The 21,951-nt window shown below is 50.4% G+C and overlaps 1 protein-coding gene across 7 annotated transcripts in view; it reads right to left on the reverse strand.

Annotated features, from left to right (window-relative positions):
* Positions 1-2,484: 2,484 nt before the first annotated feature.
* Positions 2,485-21,951, reverse strand: part of HRAS (HRas proto-oncogene, GTPase) — a 72,771-nt gene continuing 53,304 nt past the window's right edge. For 6 of the 7 annotated variants that reach the window (XM_073347110.2, XM_073347113.2, XM_073347114.2 and 3 more), the window contains 5 exons: positions 19,880-20,038; positions 12,127-12,305; positions 8,857-9,016; positions 5,738-5,862; positions 2,485-2,766 (listed from right to left, as the gene is read on the reverse strand). In XM_073347110.2, the coding sequence (XP_073203211.1) occupies positions 5,743-5,862; positions 8,857-9,016; positions 12,127-12,305; positions 19,880-19,990 (570 nt within the window). In that variant the 5' untranslated portion in view covers positions 19,991-20,038 and the 3' untranslated portion in view covers positions 2,485-2,766; positions 5,738-5,742. Of the gene's footprint in view, positions 2,767-4,520; positions 4,639-5,737; positions 5,863-8,856; positions 9,017-12,126; positions 12,306-19,879; positions 20,039-21,951 lie in introns of all 7 variants that reach the window. The other variant, XR_012159312.2, reaches the window with a different exon arrangement.

Here is a 21,951-nt window from a genome sequence, read left to right on the forward strand (position 1 = left end):
TGCACTAGCTAGATTAAAGCTTGCTGGTGCATGCCTCCATGTTTTGCAAACACATGTCCTGAATGCTTGCGGATACAGCCTGCGTTTGTAAGGCACCCAGCACTCTGGGGCCCACGGGGCGCAGATTCAGTCAGTCAGTCGGGTGTACTGGTTCCTCGCTGAAGCTGCTGCGGTGTAATATCGAATCTCAGCTTTCATTTGAAAACACTGCAACCCTAAAAATCTAGAGATTTAAAGAACACCTCCAAGTCATGACGCAAGCATAACAGATGCAGAGAGGTCTGAGAGTGTGCTTAGGCCTCAGAGGTGTCAACCGCCCCAATCATCTCAGCAAGGAGTTATCTCAGATACCCTAAATGATCACCACTGGGTGTCTACACAGCAAAGAAAAGCCTGAGGCACCGAGTCTCAGAGCCCTGGTGAGTTAGCTCAGGCTCACTGGGCTTGGGCTGTGGGGTTGAAAAACAGCAGCATACAGATTTGGACTCGTGCTGGAGCGTCTACGCTGCTATTGACCCAGGCTCAGAGCCGCAGGTTTTTCTTCGCAGTATAGACATATCTGCCAATATCAGCCTTGTTTCCTTTCACTCCTCACATGAGGGGAGGGTCACAGCTGTGCACAATTCACAGTGCACGATGGCTCCTTCTGGCAACTCACATGGGTGAAGCTTATTTTGTGGGCAGAGCATGAAGAGCACCAGCACTTCACCCCCTGCCCACAATGCCGAGAGGGGCCTTTATGCACTCATGGAATTTAAGAAATCATCATCTGACTCCGCTCCTGAGTGCATCAGGAGCGCCAGCCGAATCCCCCGTTGGGAGGACTGGCTCAGCGATGCACGGCCACTGACAAACTGCAGGCAGACACCCCTGCCTGGGTCCTGTCCCAAAGGGCGCACACGGCAGCTGCCCAAAGCACGCACCCGGTTTTATCGCGGAGGAGCTGCAGCCCCAGCAGGCGCACCAGGAGGATGGGACACAAGCAGCTGAACAGGAAAACGAAACAAAAGCACTTTGAGAAAGAGAAAATTTCATAACTTCTCAATGCGTCACTTGGGGTTGTCCGACGCTGGAGCAGCTGCAACACCCTCTGCAGCATAAAGCCACATGAAGTGCCTGGGGACTCCTGACCTTTAACCTTGTCAGTGGTCGCTGAGCATCTGGTTTGGGTCCTACGAGGAGCTTTAGTTCAGTAAGTAGATTCCTTTTGCTCTTGGTTCACCTGCAATTAGCCCCACTAGCTATAGTCACAGATTTACATAGACGTGCAATATATGCGACTGCCACAAGAGCCAAGCGGTACATGCCCAGCGGGGTCACAGTTAGCCAGCTGCTGCCAAGGAAGAGGCTACCAGGGAACAGACACAGACACATCTATGGCAGAGGGGCCCCCTCCTGCCTCCAGAACTTACAAACATCTCAAAACAGTCACATGGACAAAATCAGCCCCATCCCAGGCAAGAGCAGTTTAAAGTGGCCAAATCGATGAGCTGACAGTATATACAATTACTCTCCCATGACTCTCCCTCCCCCCCCATCCCACGACACTTTGGGGAATGGAAACAGCTCCCACTGTTTGAAAGTGCCCACTGAGGAGAAATCAAATTGCAGCAGCAGAAAGCAACACACAGTAAATCCTGGTGCTGGCTCAATAAAACACCAGGCTTAGAATTCACATCAAATGCGACCCCACTCCCTACCAACCAGGTGCAGAGCAGCGATTTATATACAAGCTTTCTCAGCCCCACAGAAATACCACATGGCACATGTTGACAGGCATCATTCCCCCATCGCTCTGAGGGCAGACCCAGGCATGCAGTGATCTCCTGCCAGACCAAATCTCAGCTCCCTGCGAAGACATTCACAGGACTTTTCCTATTCCCTAGGAAGGGGCAAGAGAGAGAAGCATTATAGCAGCAATGGTGGTTACAAAGACAACTTCCCATCTCTGGAGCAGCATACATCTCACAAAACATGATCAGAGCAAACCAACCCATGGAAACTGGGGACTTTCAGTTAGTGCAGGACCTACTATAAACAGAACACCTCTACATTTTAATCTTCAAATCCCAACCATCTTTCCAGAAAATCACCCATGCCCATTTGGGCACAGAATGACCATCCTTATTCTCTCCCCGCTATAGGCTGGCAGTAACCCTGGGTAGGATCTTTCTGGTGGGGTGCTTTGAAGAGATTTTCTCTCTCTGGAGACCAAGGGATAGTCATACTGGCCCCCACACCACACGTCCTTTTCTAAAATCGAGGTACCCCATATCTCCAGAACCACCGACTGGTTCCATAACAGATGGGCTATGCTCAGCTGAGCCACCTTCAAATTGGCTGGCTGCCCAATCTTCAAACCTGGCTGTCTGCAAATAGGACCTCAACCCATCAAGTGAACAGTTCACCCCACCTCCACACCTTCCACCCACAAAAACCAGCAGCAGCAGCCACCTCTGAAGTAGGACAGAGCCACAGAGACCATTTGTTGAGACCATCAAATAATAATTTACTGCGATTCAATCTGTGGCTTTGTACAGTTGCTGGGAGAGGAGGAGGAGGCAAAAGGAGACGGGGAGGGGGGGAAAAAGTTGCTTGTCACAAGCCTTGATGAAGTTTGAGACAGTCCGTGTGGGGCTCAAGATACCCTCTGTGTCTCCCTCCTCCCCCACACTCCTCCCCTGAATCCATTTGCTGCTTCTTTTGTGTCACCGCCGTCTGCCTGCGCCGCACAGGGGAAACCCCTCCAAGTCACGGTCTGGTCAACTGAAATGAAAAGGGGGAGGAGGAACGAGAATCAGCAGCTGTTCTTATCCTACCCTCTGCTAGCCGCTACCCAGCCCTCCCGCTCCCACTGCCTCCTGCTGAGGGGACACAGGGCTTGGGGAGCGGGGGGTTGAGAGAACGTGTTAATTTTTGAGAGTTCAGGCCCCTGCTTGGCAAAGTGCATGCTTGACTTTAAAGATGCGCTTAAGCGAGCAAGCAGGCGCTTTGCTGAATGGGGCTTTATGCTGGCATTTGAGTACCTAACTCCCTTAGGTGCCTTTCAAGGCCCCAGCCTTTATGGATAAGGGGCATTTTAACGTCGATGATGAGCATGCTGGTGTTGCACCCTGACAGGGCATGTTCCACCCACAAATCTCCACATATTGGATGAAGGTGGGAAAATATCAGCCTCTCCCTCTCCCGGATGGGACATAGGCAGCGCTGGGAAGGCAAACATTTTATGTTGCTGGCTAAAACATTCACAACTGGGTGCCAAAGAGATGCTGAGCACATGCAGCTCCTTTGGGCTTCAGGGGGCATTCAGAGTGCTCAGCACCTCTGACAAATCAGGTCCCGTAGTGAGGCAAGAGCAGAGTCAGGAATCAAACCCAGGCATCTCGACTCCCAGGCCCCAGCCACCAATGCATCTTGGCCTCTCTTTTCCCCGCACTTCTGGTTTTACTCCCCCTCTACTCTTGCCCTTTACCAGATACCGCATCTAAAAGGGAGCTGAGCGCCCAGGTTCTAATTCCTTCCTTGGCCATTGACTCATGGCCCCATGAATAAGTCGCTTTACCTCTCTGTACCTCAGTTTACTCATCATAAAAATAGGTGTACTGCCCCAATCTACGTCACGGGGCACTGCAAGGCTCACTGTTAATACGGCTCTGATTTTACTCCTCCGCTGTTGGTCACGGAGGCTGCCCTGGATTACGCAATTCCCTGGAGCATTTTGGGATAGTGTGTCAGATGCTCTCCCAGTTAAAAGCTGTATTGTGGTTTGCACTGCAAATAAAGAAGGCTAAAGAGGCTCCGCTTTCCTCCGCGTAGAGAAACAGCTGGACTGATACCCTGCAGCATTGTGTGGATTTCTGATGTCCACTCGGCATTTAAGTGTTAGTTTTCTGTCACTGCAGGGAAATGGTAAAGGCTCTTCATTGCCACTGGGATGTGGGTAACTCACAGAATAGTTAGATCAAAACATTTTCAAGGCCCCTTTGGAAAGATTGTCCATGTCAGCGATAGACGCCAGCCCCTCTCCTGCTTCGGCAGCACAATCCCTCCTAGTGAGGGAGAAGGGAACAGTAGTTTAAGGAGATGTTTGGAGCTGTGTGCGCGCTTTCAGCTGAAAACGATCATCGCCAGAGCAGGAAACGAGCCCCAGTACTCGTATCCCCATCCGGAGGAAATGCTTCTGAACATCTGGATTATCTGAACATCTGGAAACCTCCTGTAACAATAGTTGCACTCGGCCCAGCACGAGGATCAGTCCCACTGAGAGATCCCATCCAGGATCCACTCTCCCCTCAGCAGAGAGCCATGGGGCGGGGCGCTCCGCTGTTTTTGTTTACAGAGAAAGAATGTGGGGGGGAGGAGGGGGAGCTTGGGGAAGAGCTCTGTGGAGCTCACCGCCTTGCCAGAGGCTGTGTGTCGAGATGCAATGGAGGAAGACAGCTGCCGCCCATTCAACTAGCCCCCTTTAGCAGAGTTCCTGGAACTGGATAACCCCAGCTTTTCCCCTGGGAATTCAGTACCTGTTAAAGGAGATGGAAGAACAGCTCTGGCGCCTGGCGTCCTCTATTATCCAGGGAAAAGGCTCATCGGGGCAGCAGCCGTGCAAGCTTCCCTGACTAGCACACTTCAACCCCAGCCCTTCGGGGAAAGAGGCTACTTCAATTTCCCTGACCCATTCAGCCCTTGCTTACCCTGCAGCAGTGTCAGCAGAGAGGTTTGGGTGACATGAACTAAAGCCACCATGCTCATTCCATGCTGGCCGCCAGAGAGCTGATAGCAGCCTTTGCTCACTGCCATCCGGGGCCAGATTCCCCAGGACCCTTTTACTTAATCAGAAGTTTTTTTAAAAAGGAAAGCCAGACATGCAGCTCTGGCTCTGACTAATATGATTTATAAAGGCAAACAGCCCTTTCACGACACCCTTGACTCTGTTGGTAGCATGTCTACAGTGGCGCTGGGGAGGTAAATTCCAGCTCAAAGAGACATACTTGCCCTAGCTGCGATGGTGAGGGAATTCCTTTTATTGGACCAACCTCCGCTGGTGACAGAGACAAGCTCTTGAGCTTCACAGCCCTTGTCTCTTTCTCCAAAAGAAGCTAGTCCAATAAGAGAGAGAGATTGCCTCTCGCCCACCTTGTTTCCCTCAACACGGGTACAACAGCACTGCAAACAACTTTGAATCAGAAATGCAGCCCCAGCCCCGCTTATTCAGACTCCTGTAGGGAGAGCGAGTATAAGGGAATCACTGAGCTGCCCACTTCCTTCACTGCCCTGCCGTTGCCACAGGAGGGTAGTGGTGGGGTGTAATAGAACCTGACTTCATTTGCAGCTAGAGCTGGGTTTTTTTTTTCCTTTTAATGAAAAAATAAAAAACAGAGGAAAAAATATGTTTTTAGTAAAAATTTGTCAGTTTTTTTTTTTATTTAAAACTGACCACCTTTACCAAAAAATCCAGCTTTTTTAAATGAAAATTGTTCGGTTTTCATTAAAAAACAAACAAACAAACAAAAACACACCACCAGAAAATGCTGACCAAAGCAAGGGCTTTCTGAGGAAATGTTTGTTTTGGCCAATAAGCTGGGTTTTTTTGTTGGGGAAACAAAGGGTTCAATGAAATCATTTCAACCTACTCTTTTTGCAGCCTGGTACACGGTCAATGAATCCCTGCCTCCGGTACACGCCTGGCTGCAGCCTGCACCCATCTCTGGCACACCCCTCTCCCTCCAACTGGGCTCACCTTGGTCATGATATCACACATTTACAATTCATGCAGCCTGGGCCACTTTCATCCGGTGGATTCAGCTTGCGTAGTTTGTGCTGCCGGATCTCCCGCACTAAGGTATAGAAGGCATCTTCAACACCCTGGAAGAGAGGCATAACATTCTGCTCAAAGAGCGCCAAAGCCGCTCGGAAAAAGGGCGGAGGTGAGGGCAGATGGATCTAGATGATCACTAGAAGTCCCCTGCAGAGAACTGCATAGTGTAGTTCAAGTGGGTTTTGACTCGAGTTAAAGGGATGAAACTGTGCAAAGAAATCAGAGAGGAATCCCAGGAAATGGTTCCTACTGGCAAAATGTGGCACATAACTACCAGGCTACCAAAGGACACGGAAGCTCCATCTCTAGGGCCACCTAAAACGAGACTGGACATCCCACTAGAAATTGTACTTGAACTAACAGCCCTGAGCTGACTGCCTCTTTCCCATCTCTAACCCTCCAAACCAGGGGCACTCCCTGCAGAAACTGCACCCATACGTAATGTGTGCATGTCTGCATGGACAGCAGGACAAGGTGGTTAGCAAAACAACTCAGGATCAGACAGCTATGCAGTGAACATAAGGACTAGCCCACAGCCCTGCAGAAAGCTTCATTTCAATACAGCAGACATCAAAGAACTTCTGTTGAACATTCAGCCCCTTAACACACCTCTCGTCCCCCGAGGTGCACACATTGGGAAACTGGGGAGCAAACCATGTTGGCCCAAGAAGCAAATACCCCTGTCCCTCCCTCTGGATTGAACCAGAAGCCAGGACTCAGCCTTGGACTGGGTTTGGTTCACGCATTCTCTCATGTTTCAAATGTGGGGCTGAGCACGTGCTTGTTTGCACCACAAACCCGAGAGGATCCTCTTCTTGTGCTGCGCTAGCCCATGAGGGCTTGCAATCAAGAGCCATTTGTCATAGGTGCCCTCTCGCCCTTCCGCAGCCACTTCTTGTGGGTGTTTTCCTCACAACCAGGCAGACTGCCCTGACAGGCGTTATGGGGCAATGCAGCATGGCCCCAAGAGACCATCAGCAGAAGCTACGGGACCATGGGGAGTGAAGATCAAGGTGCAATTTTAAATCATATGGGGCTGCAGGTATTTATTAACTCTATGGAAGTTATGTACCACATAGCCCTCCCTACGACCCACTTGGAGCTGTGCAAGCCTGTGATGTAGCCCTCCCTACAGCAAGGGGACACATCGCTTCTCTAGGGTGAGAGAGAGAGTGAGAGTGAGGTCAGTGACCAGAGAAAACACTTAAGGATGAAGAGTTAGGAGATAAACACAGGGATGCTACACAAAGGTGCATTGGAAACAATCTGCTGCCAATGCCAGCCTAGGACGCACCCAACTGCAGCATGTGGGTGGCTTTTCAACCCTTTTTTATAATCCCTCCGGTGAGTTGGGTGCTGGTCAAATGTCCCAGATCAAGGGCCCTGAAGAATGAAGTCCTCCCTGTCCAAAGGGCAAGCAGCGTCCCCACAACCCTCTGCCGGCATGTCTCAGCCCTGACCTGTGGGGACCCCCTCTAGCAGCAAGGCGGCCTATTCAGCCCCAGGCTTCTCTGCTGAGACTACCAAGAAGAGCTCCTACTGGTGCCAATCATGGAAGTGCTCTGGAGATGCGGACTCATTCCACACAGGCTACCCTGTGACCACGCCTTTCTGGCCTGTGCATTCAATTCCACCCCCTCCAGAGCTCACACACAGGGCAAGCCCCCACTGTGCAGGGAACTGGACCAGCTCACTGGGATAGGGAGAGGAATTCTCTCCTGGAACATCCAGCCTTGAGGTGGCAACTGACTCCGCCAACCATTGGCATTTCTCCCCGTTGATCTACACGGCACGCGACCGCCACAATAGTTCACTGGTCGTTTCTGCCATCTCTAGGCACTGGCTCCAAGAAGTTAGGGGGAGAGCAGGCAAGACACAAAAAAGACACTTCTTTTTAGAGAGGGGAGGCAGAGAAGAGGTAGCCACTAACCCTGAACCTCATGTGTTCTCCCAGGCCTAGCACCCGGGACACTCAGCTCCATCAGGAATTGCTGTGGATAGGGCAAGGGTAGCATTAATCAGATTCCTGGGGGGCACATTTAATCCCGCAAGGCACTCGTGTAATACAGCGATGAGTGCAGCACAAATACACTATCCCGGTGCACTGGCGCAACATGGGCCTTCATGCTGTGACACAGCATCGGATCCTCACAAAGCAAACCAGCGTGGTTGGCCAAGACAGAAGTAGCAGCCTTGGGAAGGGTTTGGGCCGTGGGAGAGATCCGGCTGTGGATTTATCTCTCCAGCACCATCACTCCGAGCTCACCCAGGTGGCAGCCCTTCCCCAAGATGGGTTTCCTGGCAGCTTTATCCCAGCATCCCGACTGCGGTAAATCACTGCCAGCGCTGGCCTGCTCTAATTCATGCTCACTCCCCTGCTCACTGGCACTTCAGAGCTGTCAGAGGAGGCTCAGCACACTGTGTAATTAGCAGTTGGAGCATTGCTTGCCTGACAGCAAATGCATGTTGCTCTGTCAACAGGGCTGTGCGTCAGCCCTGCTGCTGTCAGTCACAGGGCACGCAGAACTGCTGCGGGAAGCAGGAGGCCGGCTCAGGGATTGTTTCCTCACCCAACACAGGGAGGGGGCAGATGGCAGCTGTGGGAGGAGCAGGGGAGGAGGTTCCTTCTGGCTGAGTTGACTAGGCAATTTCTTACAGCCACAACAATGGAATGAAGCATTGAGAAGAGGAGGTAACTAGACAGGCTGGTGTAGCCTTTAGTGCTGGGGCAGCTCTCCGGGCACCAATCCCAGAGCCCTGGTCTTTCAGGATATGCTGAATCCACACACCCATCTCTGGCATTACCAGAGATATCCCTACCTGGATTCAGGGGCAAAACACTTACTACAGAAATCCCACCTGCCACAACCTATCCAACCCAACGTGACTGTCACCACAGAGAAATCGAGTAGGACCTACACTAAGTGCTGAGTCTGGAATGTTTAGATGGGTCACATGGAGATAGGGGTTTGTAGGTGTATAAAAAGGGGGCCTTTGAGGACTGCTATTGGTTCACATTTTAAAACCATCTCTCCTCCTACCTGTCTGGTTTTCGCTGATGTCTCTATGTAGGGGATTCCGTAATTCCTGGCCAGGTCCTGCGCCTGCCGGGTTTCCACTGTCCGGGCCGGAAGGTCACACTTGTTTCCCACCAGCACCATGGGGACATCGTCTGAATCCTTCACTCTCTTGATCTGCTCTCTGCAGAGATAAGAGATGCTGAAGTGAGGAGGGGAAAAGCCATTTCATTGTCACAACAGCAGCAGCTAGTTTCAGAAAGATCCTCGTGGGAGCAGAGCACGTGCCACTTGTAACGGATAGGAACAAAATTCTGCTTCGCTAATACAAGCCCCAGTGAAAGTCAACAGAATTTGTGCTTCTATGTCATTTAGGTGCCTTATGAAAATCCCACTCTTTGTCCATCTGTTTTGTGGAGCCAAGACAAGCTCATACATTTTAAAAAGGATTACGTGGGGCATATTTGTTATTGGAAGGCTGGGGACACAGAACCAAAGTGGCCCCTTTGGCTCCGGGATAAACATGGGCTGTGCCTAGCTTTGACCTGTCATAAGGTCTTGAGGGTTGTCTGGGAACAGCTTCCCTCTGTCAGCAACAAAACTACAGCCAGGCTCAGTACTGTAATCCCAGAGTCACCAGGCAGCTGTCCAGGGGCAAAGAAACATCCCGTATCCCGGGGCAGGAACAAAGTCTTACTTGCTCATATGGAAATGCAAAGCAATGAACATGGAGCCCATGTGCAGCAGCCATTGGCTAGGATCTGCTTGCCAATTTGAACCGAGCAAGGAGAAAGAGAATGCTCAGGACCATGAGCTGATGGATTCCGCGGTGTTTTTCCAAGGCAACAACTGTTCCCCTTGGTTATTCGCCCCGCTGGGAGAACAGACGTATGATCTAAATAAAAAGCCACATGCATTTCACTCTCCTCTCCTCTCCCCTCCCCCCCCACCAAACAAGGTGTCGTTAATCCCTCTCATTATTCCAACCCCATTTTGGATACTCATTCAACATGTTCAAAATCCCCTGGAGGTGAGAAGCAGCGAATTAGCATGCTGGCCTCTTGGCCTTTCAATCCTGGAGCTCTGGTTTCAAATCCTGACATTCACAAGTGAACGGGCTCATCATCTCAGTTCCCATTTGTCCATATTGCAAAACCATGGACTGCACTATCGACCCAATTCAGCAAGGCATGTACGTATGTGCTTAACTTTCCTCAGCTTCAATGGAAATCAAGCACATGCTTAATGTGCTAAATCAGGGCCTCTGTAACCAGCCTCGTCTACTCAAAGAGACATACCTTGGGCTGGAATAACAAGGGGTGTTGCAGGCAGTTGCTGCCTTCGGCCAATATAGGTGCACAGGATCCTGATCTTCCTGCACACATACACACCCCATTCCTCCAGATTCCCCTTTCACACTCCTGTCTGATCCCATCGCCTGGGAGCTGTGGCAGAGACCAAGAGCCACCTCAGCTCCCTCGACCCCCGGATGGAAGGGGATTGCTAGAACCCACGGAATATGAAGAAGAAGAGATGTGTACAAAGGATAATGATGGTCACCAAAGGCTGGGAGGGGACAGCTTCCAGATACACAGAAACCGCCACTGGAGGGAGTGATGGTACTCAGAAATGGGGAACCTGGTCAAATGTGGGGGGTAGGGGCTAGAGGCGGCCTGCGAAGTGTCACTTCTTATAGGACCCTGGCAAAAATCTAGGGCTGGCCTTGGTAGCAAATCAGGACTGAGGTGCATTGGCTGGAGTGGAATAGTAAAGGGTGTTACAAATAAGATCTGGACTGCACCGGCAGAGCTGTGGGCTGGGGTTCAGGACTGGGACAGCAGGGGGGCCGCAGGTCAGGCCTGAGGTGCGTTGGCAGAGCTGTTAAGGGCCCTGCACTATGTCAACCTACCCTTTACTTAGATAAACCAATACGTAACCATTAGCCCTCTCCCCCAACTTCATGAGCACCAAACGGCAGCCCTTCGTGCATGTGTGTCAGCCACTGTCTGAACAGTTCCACTCTATCACATTGGCTTTCAGACTCCAGCTCCTGCTCAGCCAGCATGAATGACTGCTGGGAACCACCCTACAGAGCAAACCTCCTCCCAGAAGTCAAAGATACTACTGTTCTAGGCACCCAGGGCTGGAGCATGGTCAGTCAGCACTTCCTGCTCGGAGGGCCTGATCCTTGGGAGCCCAAGAAGCCACGAACCTTTTCACTGCCCCGAATGTTTGCTGAACACGCTCTTTGTCTCGTGCTCCAGACAGCACAGAACCCCTCCCTGAAGAACACTTATTTAGCAGCGACAGACAGTGCTGGCAGGCCTTCCCATTCCTTTGCCTGCCTGCCTAAGGAATAGCTGCTCCCAGGCCTGTGAAACATGTGCTTACAAAGAGCCCCTCCCGCATTTCCTACTGCAAACAGACTACATCCATAAAGCCCTCCTGCCCCCAAAGCCAAGTCCTCGGGAGAAGGTGTAAGGCAGCTAGGTTACAGTGAGACACCTGGGCCAGGGTCACACCACAAAACCACACTCCGTCCAACCTGGGCCAGCCACTTGCTCCTTGGGTGGCAACCAGAGAGCAGCTATTGCCTTGGGTGCATTAGTCCCTCCCACTGCCAAATTACGTGTGGTGTCTAAGAGGCAGCCTGGTGCAGTGGATAGGGCATTAGTCTGGGAGCCAGGAGACCTGGGTTCTACTCCCAGCTCTGCCACTGATCTTCTGGGTGATCGCAGGCAAGTCACCTCGCCCTCCTTCCCCGCCTTTATCTGTCTTGTTTGTTCACATTATATACTCTTCAGGGCCTCTCCCTAGCTGTGTGCTCTGCAATTCTAATAAGTAGCTAAGGCTGAAGCAGCCCTGCCTATCAGGCACCCTGCCTCTCCTTACCCTTGAGCCTGGTTCTCCCCTCCTCTCTCAGCCTTCCTGCACAGCAGGAGCTGCTGAGATCAGCTTCACTCACAGTGCAACGCCATTAATTAGAGATGGAAGGGATCAGCTCTCTCTTTAGTCATTGTAAACACTTAAACGTTACATTACCATGTCCCCCAAGGCCACCAGCAATCCCCCTCGGATGGATTTTATCAGAGCCACTGACATTAGCCGCCTGCTCCTTTCCTTCTCTGGGGAATGGCTGCTTGAGGTAATTGTCTTTGCTGGCAGCCAGCGCTCCCACAGCGGACAAGCCTGGTCTTGGCAAACGGCACAGTATGCCAGCCAGGCCTGCCCTTTAAAATGGGAGGCAGCACAGCAGCCCTGACCATAGGGGAAGAGTTCGGAGGGGATACTGACCTGTACTGGTGAATATCTTCAAAGGATTTTGTATTGTTAATGGCAAAGACGCACAGGAAGCCCTCCCCCGTCCGCATGTACTGGTCTCGCATGGCGCTGTACTCCTCTTGACCCGCCGTGTCCAAGATGTCTAACAGACAGGTCTCTCCGTCAATAACTACCTGCTTTCTGTAGGAATCCTGCAGGGCCAACAGAAAGGGACAGTCACTAGGAGAGAATGAGCAGGAAGTTACCATAGGGGTCTTCCGCTGCTTGAGCCTTGGGGTTCCAATCCTGACGTGCTGCAGCTAACAAACAGAAGGGAATTTCGTCTCACCCTAGTCACCCCCAGTGGATGTTTGCACACACCCCACAAATACCACCACCCCATTTGCCAGGATTAGGAGCCTCAATTCCACAGGGACTGGAATGGCAGGGAGAAATACACTGGCAGGCGTGCGTAGGGACCTAGGACCAGCGTAGCAGGGGGTGCTGCAGGTCAGGATTGTGGTGCATGGGCAGCATGGCAGGTGGGGGCCCAGGACTGGACTAGAAGAGGGTGCTGCCATCCAGGACTATGGCACACTGGCTATGCTGTGCAGAGGGGACTTACACAATCTCTGCCCACATTACGCCTGGCTCTAGCCAGCCTTAAATTGACTCAACCCCTTTTAAACATGGAATGAGGTGGGGGGGGAGCGGCAGAACAGATTTCCCCTCTGTGCCAGAGCAGCAGCTAACACAACCTCTGTTCCTCCTCTTTACGACGCTGTCTCCCGGCAGACAAGGTGCGCCTTTCACACTAGGGCCACCCAGCCCAGACAACTATTTTTCTAACTTTATTTAGTACAGGCTAAACCCTCCTCATGCCTCCCTTCCTGATGCAGCTTTTCTTAGGGAGCTGCAAGGCACAGTGGTGGTTCAGTCACCTCCTGCGGCCACACCTAGGGACATGCAAACAGCGTGTGGGCGAGTGGGGGCTGGAGTTCATGTGAGTCACTGACACCTCCAACCACTTCTAGTGCAGCCTGTAGCTAATCAGTCCTGGAAATCAGAGACAGAGAAGACCTGCTAAATTATCCAGTCCAGCCTTTGCAAACACAGTGCTACTCCCTATGGGAGATGTTCTACCACATCTCATCCATCCTAACCTTGACTGGCCCAGCTGCCAGGCCTCCCAGCAATTCCCCTGGGAATTCCCAGGCCTAGGACACCTCCCTTGCAAAGATTTTCCTCATATTCCCTTTTCAAAATCCAGCCTAATTCTGCCAGCCATTAGCCAGTTCAGAGCTGCCAAGATTTCCAGACTTCACTAATGGCTTTAGATTCCCTAATATGCTCAACTCTCAGCAAATCTGGCACATATAAAGCACCTCAAGGTGGGCATCCAAGTTCACTAATCTTTCTCCCTTTTGTCTGAACGTTTGTTGTAGTACTAGGTTGGTAGCAAACTCTATAGTTAAGGTTGCCAACTGGATTTAATTATAACCCCTTGTTTTCATTCAGACGTCTCAAAAAATTCTCTTGTGCGGCAGGCATTTCCCACAACTGGTCTATGTTCAAAGTTCCAGTTTGGACAGCTGGAGAAAAAGCCGTTCAGTTATGCAAAAGCCCCAAATCCTTGTCCCCATTGTAGAACGGATTGCTGCTACCCATTTTTCACATGGAGAAGGCAAAAATGGCTGAACCTTGAAATCTGATGCGTAATGTAAACGGGGCTCATTCTGGAGTGTTTCAGTTTAGAAAGTAGGTTTGGGTGTGAAAAAGTTAAAACTGTTTAAAAAAAAAAGTCACTTTTGGAGATTCTCAGTGGGAATCTTAAGAGTTTTAAAAGCAGGGCCTCATAAAGCTCTGCCCCTTAGTGACATCATCACACTTCCTCCCTGCCTAGTCTAACCACAGGGGACGTTGCTGGGACAATCTGCATGGAAAGGGGACTGTCATGTTTCATGCAAATCACAGAAACAGCTTAGTCTCTTTCTTCCCACCAGTCCAACCTCAAAAGCGTAAGACTCACAACCAAATCCCTTCATAGCAAGAAAAAGGGTGGGAGGGAAATCACAGGTGTGAAAAAAATCATTGTTCCAGATCTTGCGATTTAAGGATCGTTCTGCAGCTCTGGCTGCACTTTGTGATATTTTGCAAATTCTAAGCCTTCATTTTAAAACCAAAATTAAATGTTTGGCTCTTTCAGTTGCTAAGGTTCAGCCACCATAATGTAAACAGATGGGCTATAGCCCCTTCACCCCTGCCACAAGAAAAACTGTTCTTCGACCAAAGAGTAGCAGAAGCAGAGGTCAGCAACAGTATCGAAGGCTGTAGACTGAGCTAATGAAGTTGACATGGACCCATTCCCTTTGTTCATGGCTAGGAAATCAACCACAAGCACGCCTTATAAACACTCCATACCATACAGTGAGGCCTGAAACCAGACCCACAGGGATCCAAGAAGTCAAAAGAATTCAGAGCTGTGACCGTCTCGATACCCCTCCCCATAAAGGGAAGGCTAGAGACAGAGCAGTAATAGAAGAGAGCACCAATGTTGAGTGACTGCTTGGCAAGACACAAGCCACTGTAAAGGCGAATGGCATCCTGCCATCCAGGGAGGCATTCACATTCCCCATTAACATATCTGAAACCTGCCTGATGCCTTTCACTAGCCAAGAGAAGCACGGGTCTGGTCTCTGAGATCACAGCCCACACCTCCACTGGCCCCGGGGGTGTAAACAGGGGGAACTCCACCTGTAAACACAGCTCGCTTGTTCATGGAAGTAGCTTAACCAACTCCTATCAAAGCTGGTCTTATACAGGAAAGAGATGGGGAATCTGCAGTCAGAAATGCTTGGATCTGTCCCTGAGTGGAAAGAATCCAGATTCACTAGGGTGTTCACCACATAGACAAAACAGTCTTACATGCCTAGATTTGGGGGGACCCAATGATGGATGAGAAGAAACCCTTTTACCCTCAGACTATGGCAATATTACTGGTTGGATGTGGGACATGCTGTCCCCAGCCACGTTAATCTCCTCCTGCATACTAAGGTGTCCCATGAAGGTGATGGAGCTTGGGGCCAGTGTGTCAGCATTCAACCATCACCAGCTCTTCTACAATTAAACAACATCTTCACAAACATTCCAAGCCTCCTCTTGGTGCTGGCAGCAAGGGAGGAAGCATGCGGAGATCAGTCTGTGTATATCAGGTTACTATCATCCAGATCCTTCATTAACTGACAAGACAGTGGTCCCTGGCATGTGTCTGGAGGACAAACCTCTGGCTGCAAGTATCCATGTTCCATTCACTACCCAGGGAAGGATGGCTGCAGGGAGTCAAAAACTCAAAGTGAAACTCCAGCTAAACTTCTGAGTTTGGCCTGAGGGTAAAGTGAACCCAGGGTCACGTGGAAAGTTTCCTAACTCTGTTAACAAAGCTGGGGTTCAGTTTCAAGTTCATAACAGAACCAGGAAACAGGTGAGTTCCTTGAGGTTTTGTTGAGAATGTTTTGCATTTTTTCAGGTCTGACAGGGTAAGATGGGATCTAAGGTTCCCAGGAGATATTACCAGGAAATCATTTCAAGGGAAGAATTTCCTGGTTTTCTGCCCAGCTTGAACCAAAAATGCCACAGTGTTTTCTTTCATTGCTCATGTTACTTTCTGCTTCATCCCCTCCCTAAACCAGGCACCATCACTTGTGCCCCTCCTTTTGCCGGCTGCCAAGTTATGAAGACACTGTCATAACAGGGGCACATATCAGACCACTGGAGCCAGAGTCCCGGCCACCTGCAGTTTCCACCATGTCGAAACTTTCCAGTTCTAAAAGCCCTTTAAACCTGACAACACTCACTACATACACTCCATACACTACAGAAAGAGGCTTATCTAAGGTTGAGCTGAGCTCATCAGAGGAACGGTGACTGAAACCCTCCTCCCACTTCATATGCGCGGAGCTCAACAAGACAGAGCAGACTGCTACACCCCATTGCTACAGAAACAGCGGCTTAGCGGCTTGTTGCATCCCAGATGCACATCGATAGTGACCCAGGCAGCTCAGAGCACTGAGCTTTCCTGAAGCCGCAGCCAGAAAGGCTAAGCAGGAGACCCGCTGGGAGAGTGCGAAGGGTCGGGCGGAGACATGTAGGACCTATTCCAACGCACTGGGAGACTCTGACTTGCATGCTTTCCAAACATCTCTCGCCCAGTACAAGTCCTCTTAAGTGCAGAAAGAATGCAACCGCCAGAAAAGGGCATCAGCCCCAGACATGCCAGGTATGGTTTCCCTGAAGAAGGAGGGCGCCTGGGCTCATGTTCTCCCATAGCTGAAGGGGCCGTGCCCTCTAGCACAATTTCACAGCACTTCTCCCCCAGCCTCAGCTCAGCACCAAATCTGCAGGTGAGGGATTTGCTGTATCTGCCTGAGCAAGTTTCATTTATAACAGGAGATTTATGGCAGAGAGGAAGCTGGAAGGCTCATTTTGATGCACGGGAATGGAGCAGAGAGGACTCCTCAGTGAGGGAGCTGCTGTTATCATAGTAATCCAACGCAAGGCCTAGATACAGGATGAATGTAAAGTGCAGTGAGAAGAATTCTCCCTACTCATGGGGGGGACATTAAGTGAGTTAGTTCCAATAATGGGAGCCAGGTACCTAACCCCTGAACTATGCCCCTTAGACTGCAGGACCATCCTGTCCAGTATCCTGCCTCCAGTTGTTGCTTCTACACAGTTCTTCAGAGACAGGTTGATAAAGCTCCCATAAAGCCCCTAGCTGAAGGTATTATGGTGTATTTTTAGGAAGATGGGGCTGCTACTGAAAAGAGATTCCTTCCTGCCATCCACAGCACAGCATGCTAGTGTAACTCTGGGGTGGGGGGGGGGGGAGCAGCAGGCAAATATATTTAAGTGAAAGGAGGAAAACTTTATTTATCAGAGCAGTGAAAGCCTCAGTGGTTTGAGGTTCCTGTGAGGGTATGAAGTGGCAGGGGAACCGTAGATACCTATGGGAGGGGACTGCCTGGCTTGCACAAAGCAGACGAGGGGAAAAGTGTTTTAGAGGCACAGGAGGTGCAGACATACGTTAGAGAGGGGACGGTAGCAGTGTGCCGGTTGCAGGGGACATTCAGTTAAACAATGCTCAGGGTTTACATTCCCAGCACCGTGTTTACGTGGAGTGAATCTCTACAGCACGTGGAAATGGTAGGGCAGGCACACCAGAGACAAGGCTGTGAGGCTGGAGAGGACAACAAGGCTGAAAACCAGCCACTCGAAAGTTCAGGGCACTCTCTCCTGTCCATTATCAGGGGAGGGGAGGGGCCGTTTCCACCTCTCCCGGTCCAATGGAAGAGCAGGGCTCTGCTCCTCACAGAGCAGTGGAAACCTCTACTTCCCAGCACAGGCATCTCCTGTCACGTGGGGCTGTCATGGTGCTTTCCTGCAAAACGACTGAGAGTAGATTTCTAAGAAAGTGTGGGAGCTTCTGCAGCAACAGCCCAGAAGAGGGGCTGGAGCAGAAAAGCCTAAGGGATGTCTACACGGCCATTAAAAACCCCGGCTGGCCCATCCCCGCTGATTCGGGCTCAGGCTAAGGGGCTCTTTAACTGTGGTGCACATGGTTAGGCTCAGACGGTAGCCCAGGCTCCAGGACCTCGTGAGATGGGCTGTAATTTCACTCCGCCACACATAGTTGTTCTAGATCCTGCCCACAAGGTGGCTGAAGTCCCAGGGAGGGAGGAGGGCTTTGTGGTTAAGGTGGAGGCCTGGGACTCAGGAGACCTGCCACAGACTGCCTGAGTGACCTTGGACAAGTCACTTAATCTCTCTCTGCCTCATCTCCCTAACTGTAAAACAGAGATAACTTTTCCAACTTGTCTATATAGGTTGCAAGCTCTTTAAGACAATGGCTGTGTATATACAGCGCCCGACACAGCAGGGCTCTGATCCTAAGTGGGGCCCTCAAGGTATCACTATAACGGTGATACTAGCAAAAAGCTGTGTTTAGATCCATCTGTTGCTAACAGGGTGCCAGTACAAAACATCCTCAAGCAGTGAGGACAGGGAGTTTGTGTCTGAGAAACGCGACACATTTCTGGGCTATGAATTTCCAGGGCTAATTGCTAGCACCCTTTCAGCCACAGAGTGGACAGGCCCAGCGTCCACCAGGGTTTCAAGCACAACGTTGCACAGACTTACTCCAAGCACGGTTAGGTGACAGAGTGGTTGAAGTGCTGCTGTCCACCAGCCCTGTGTCCACACCAGTGCTCTCGCCACTGCTGCCTCTGGTGGGCTGGACTGGTGGTAGCAGCAAGGGCAGGGGGCTGAATTTTAAAGACAGCAGAGTAGCTCCCTACTATTTGAAGGGAAGCAAAGTTCTGTTTTGTTCAGGAGATTATGCCACATCCCTCACCACACTCTGGGCACTTCAGAAGGGTTAATCCTTTCTTTCGACAATAAAACACCACCACCACTCATACAGCACTTTGCATCAGCAGATCTCACAGTGCTTTACAGAGGAAGTCAGTATCATTGTTCCCATTTTACAGAAGGGGAAACTAAGTCTCTTTGCCTCTCTGTGCCTTTTTTGGTCACCCAGGAGGCCAATGGCAGAACTGGGAATAGAAACCAGATCGAGTTCCAGTTCAGTGCTCTGTCCACTCAGTCACATCAGCCTCCCAAAGGAAAGAGAGAAAGTCACTATACGGAGTAAAGACAGACACAAATAGACATTAAAGACCTTACGCAAACTTCCTTCTGCCCCCAGGTCTTCAATTGCATCTCAGTCCTGATCTGAAGCAGCTCATACAAACCCAACCCCTTAAGACCCCCCAGAAGTTCCAACAAACACACCTCAATCCTAGCTCCCAACCCCCTCTGCCATTCAGCCCATCCACAGCTATGCCCATGCAACATCCTGACCTGCAGCACCTACCGCTATTCCAGCCCGGGGCCTTTCCTCAGCAGACACAGCCACCCACCGCAAGTTAGGTCACTGCAATCCCCTGACACACTTAGGGGTGCTGTGGCAACATGTGGTAGCTTTGTAAAGTGGAGGAACATCTCCCGGGGGCTCAGGCTGAGACCAGACTCAAGGCATTTTCATTTGGGACTGAAGCGAGATTTGAACTCAGCTCCCCAAGGATGGAAGGTCAGAGAATTAGCTGCCCAGCCCTAGAAAAGGGAGCTCTTGATTTTAAGGGAGCCCCAGCCACACTAAGGAAGCTGATCCCGCCACCAGCTGCAGAAACCTGGGAGGGATACAAGATCCTGTATTTTCACTTTCTTCTCATTGAGGATTTTTTTCACATGCACTTCCAACTGGTAGTTTTTCCACCAGATCTGGCCCGTGTTTCTTCTCTGCCGTTATCCATTCGAGCTCAACTGTGCTTTCAAGAAGAGAATGCGTGTACTGGAAGCACAAGCAATCAAATGTTAGGAAAGCTGAACCTCACCTCCTATGGCTGAATCTTGAGTTCTTAAAAGGGGAGTTGCAGGGGGGCACAGGTTGCAGATACCCTGACTTTCCCGTCTTTCTACTAGGAGAGGTGTCCCAGCTGGTTGGGAAGGCCTAGTAAAGAAAAGGTTCAGAACCACAGGGCTACAGCCAACCCTGGAGTTGTAACTCAGGTCTTTGGGTTGGCTTCTCAGATTTGATCTCTCCATGTTTTAACTCTGAATTCTCTGGTTAAACAAACAGCCCCTGGAATCCACCGCAAAGTTAAAAAGTTGAAGATCATATAAGAAACTCTCAGACTCACTCCCATCTCAGAGTCTGCAGGGTGCTCACCTCTATCGTGGGGTCATATTCATCAACAAAATGGTTCTGAATGAGCTGTATTGTCAAAGCGCTCTTCCCAACGCCACCTGCTCCAACCACCACCAGCTTATACTCGGTCATCTTCCCGCTGACCCCAGCTCAGGGTCTCGTCTCCAGCAGCACCACCACCTGCAAGGACAGAGATACAGACACCATCAGCATTAGGTTAGTGCTTCTTTATTGTCACCTAGCTTTGCCACTGCTGCACCAGAGCCACGCAGGAGAAAGACAGCGGTGGCTATGCAGCATGACACAGCAAGAGGCACCGGTACAAAGTGGGGACAGCTGAAGTTAGAAGGGAGTGAAACGATAACCTCATTGCATGAGTATCGAGGGTGTCCCATTCCCACAAAACCCAGCCAGTTACGGCTGACTTTTATTATTTGTATTCCAGTAGCACCTATGTGCCCCAGCAGAAACTGGGGCTGTACAAACAGAGTCAGAGAATCTGAGAATTTGGCAAGACAGCCAAAGCGTATGAGGGAAACACGAGGGGCGAGGTGTCTGGCCCAAGGTCACACAGCAGGTGAGTGACAGAGCTGGGAACAGAACCCAAATCTCCTGACTCCTGTCCAGGGCCTTACAAGCCCAGGCTGCCTCCCATTCTAGAGTGTTTTAAAAGGCTTCCCATTGCATGGACACTACACTTAGGCAGGCAGGTGAATGTATGATGCTGTTGTCCAACCCATTCCCCTCTGAAAATGAGTTTCAGATGATGATGATAACAGCAACAGCAGCAGCAATGTGACCTTCCTTTGGAAGAAATCTAATCACCAGGGGGACCCAGGCCTACACTCATCTCTAGTGTAACTTGGCCCAAGTCAATGGAATTACAGCAGGGATGAATTCTACCCACAGACTGCACTACCCTCTCTTTCCCCACACACATACAAACCATCCCACCCTCCAGATATTCTCTTGTAAGACTATCAAATTAGAAAAGCAAAAACCACCCAAAGGACCTATAACCTCTTATGCTTTCCTGTGGCACTGAACTCCCTGGAAATGTATCCATATGTGACATAGTGAACTATCACACTGGGAGAGAAAAAAAACCCACCCAAGCAGCTGACTCCAATCAATCACTCCTCTCAGAGGCTGCTGGGAATAGGTGGGACATGGAATTTATATAACCCAGACCCAGCTGATGGCAGAGAAGAGAAGAGAGAGGGTAGCACCCAAGACAATTGGAGGCTGAAGGAGTACCAAGGGAAAAAACAGCTCCAGAGAGGGGCAGAAGAAGAGGCAGACACATTGGGAACAAGGTAGAGTTTGGGGAGAGTTGGGCACAGGCTGGGAAATGCCTCCCTGGGAAACTCCGGACTTACCTGAGATGTAAGAGAACATATGGGGAAGTGGAACTAAAGACTGGGCGTAGACTGTGATAACCTGAATATAGAGACACCCCTTTGCTAAGTACTGCTGCAGTCCCTCTGGCCTCCTTTTCTCCCCCCAGCATGTCTGTGGTAGTCAGATCATCCCTGGCCATGGCTGAGTACCTTTTGGGGCTGTGAGATTTGGGGCTTTGTTGGAGGGCCAGCTCACCTTCGTGATCCCTGAGGCTGGTTAGAATCCCTGAGGCTGGTTAGAATCCACTGGTTCACACTCTCTGAATTCATACCTTTTTCCTTCTGTCACACATGTCTGCCTTTGGAGGTCAACTGGCTTTATTCTGCATTAATGATCAGATTGCTATTTGAATGCAAATTCATTCGAATTTAAATCTGAATTCATCTTGCTTAAAAATATGTGAACTTCGCCTAAAACTGGAGGGGCAGGGGGGAGAAGTCATCTAAAATAGACAACTTTACTGGTAAGACCCATTATCTAGCATCCATCATCAGTAACCGAAGTCACTTCAAATAATTAAAGAAAAATCAATCTGAATTAAAACCTTTTCACAAATTCTATCCTAAACAGAACACCATGCACTTCGACAGCATGCACCATCTGATGCTCTCAATGTGACTGCATACATTCATGGGTTGAGCTGTCAGGTAGGGCATTATTTTACAGATGGGGAAGCTGAGGGATAGAGAGAT

The sequence above is a fragment of the Lepidochelys kempii genome, chromosome 6, assembly GCF_965140285.1.
Source record: "Lepidochelys kempii isolate rLepKem1 chromosome 6, rLepKem1.hap1, whole genome shotgun sequence".
Classification (NCBI taxonomy): domain Eukaryota; kingdom Metazoa; phylum Chordata; order Testudines; family Cheloniidae; genus Lepidochelys; species Lepidochelys kempii.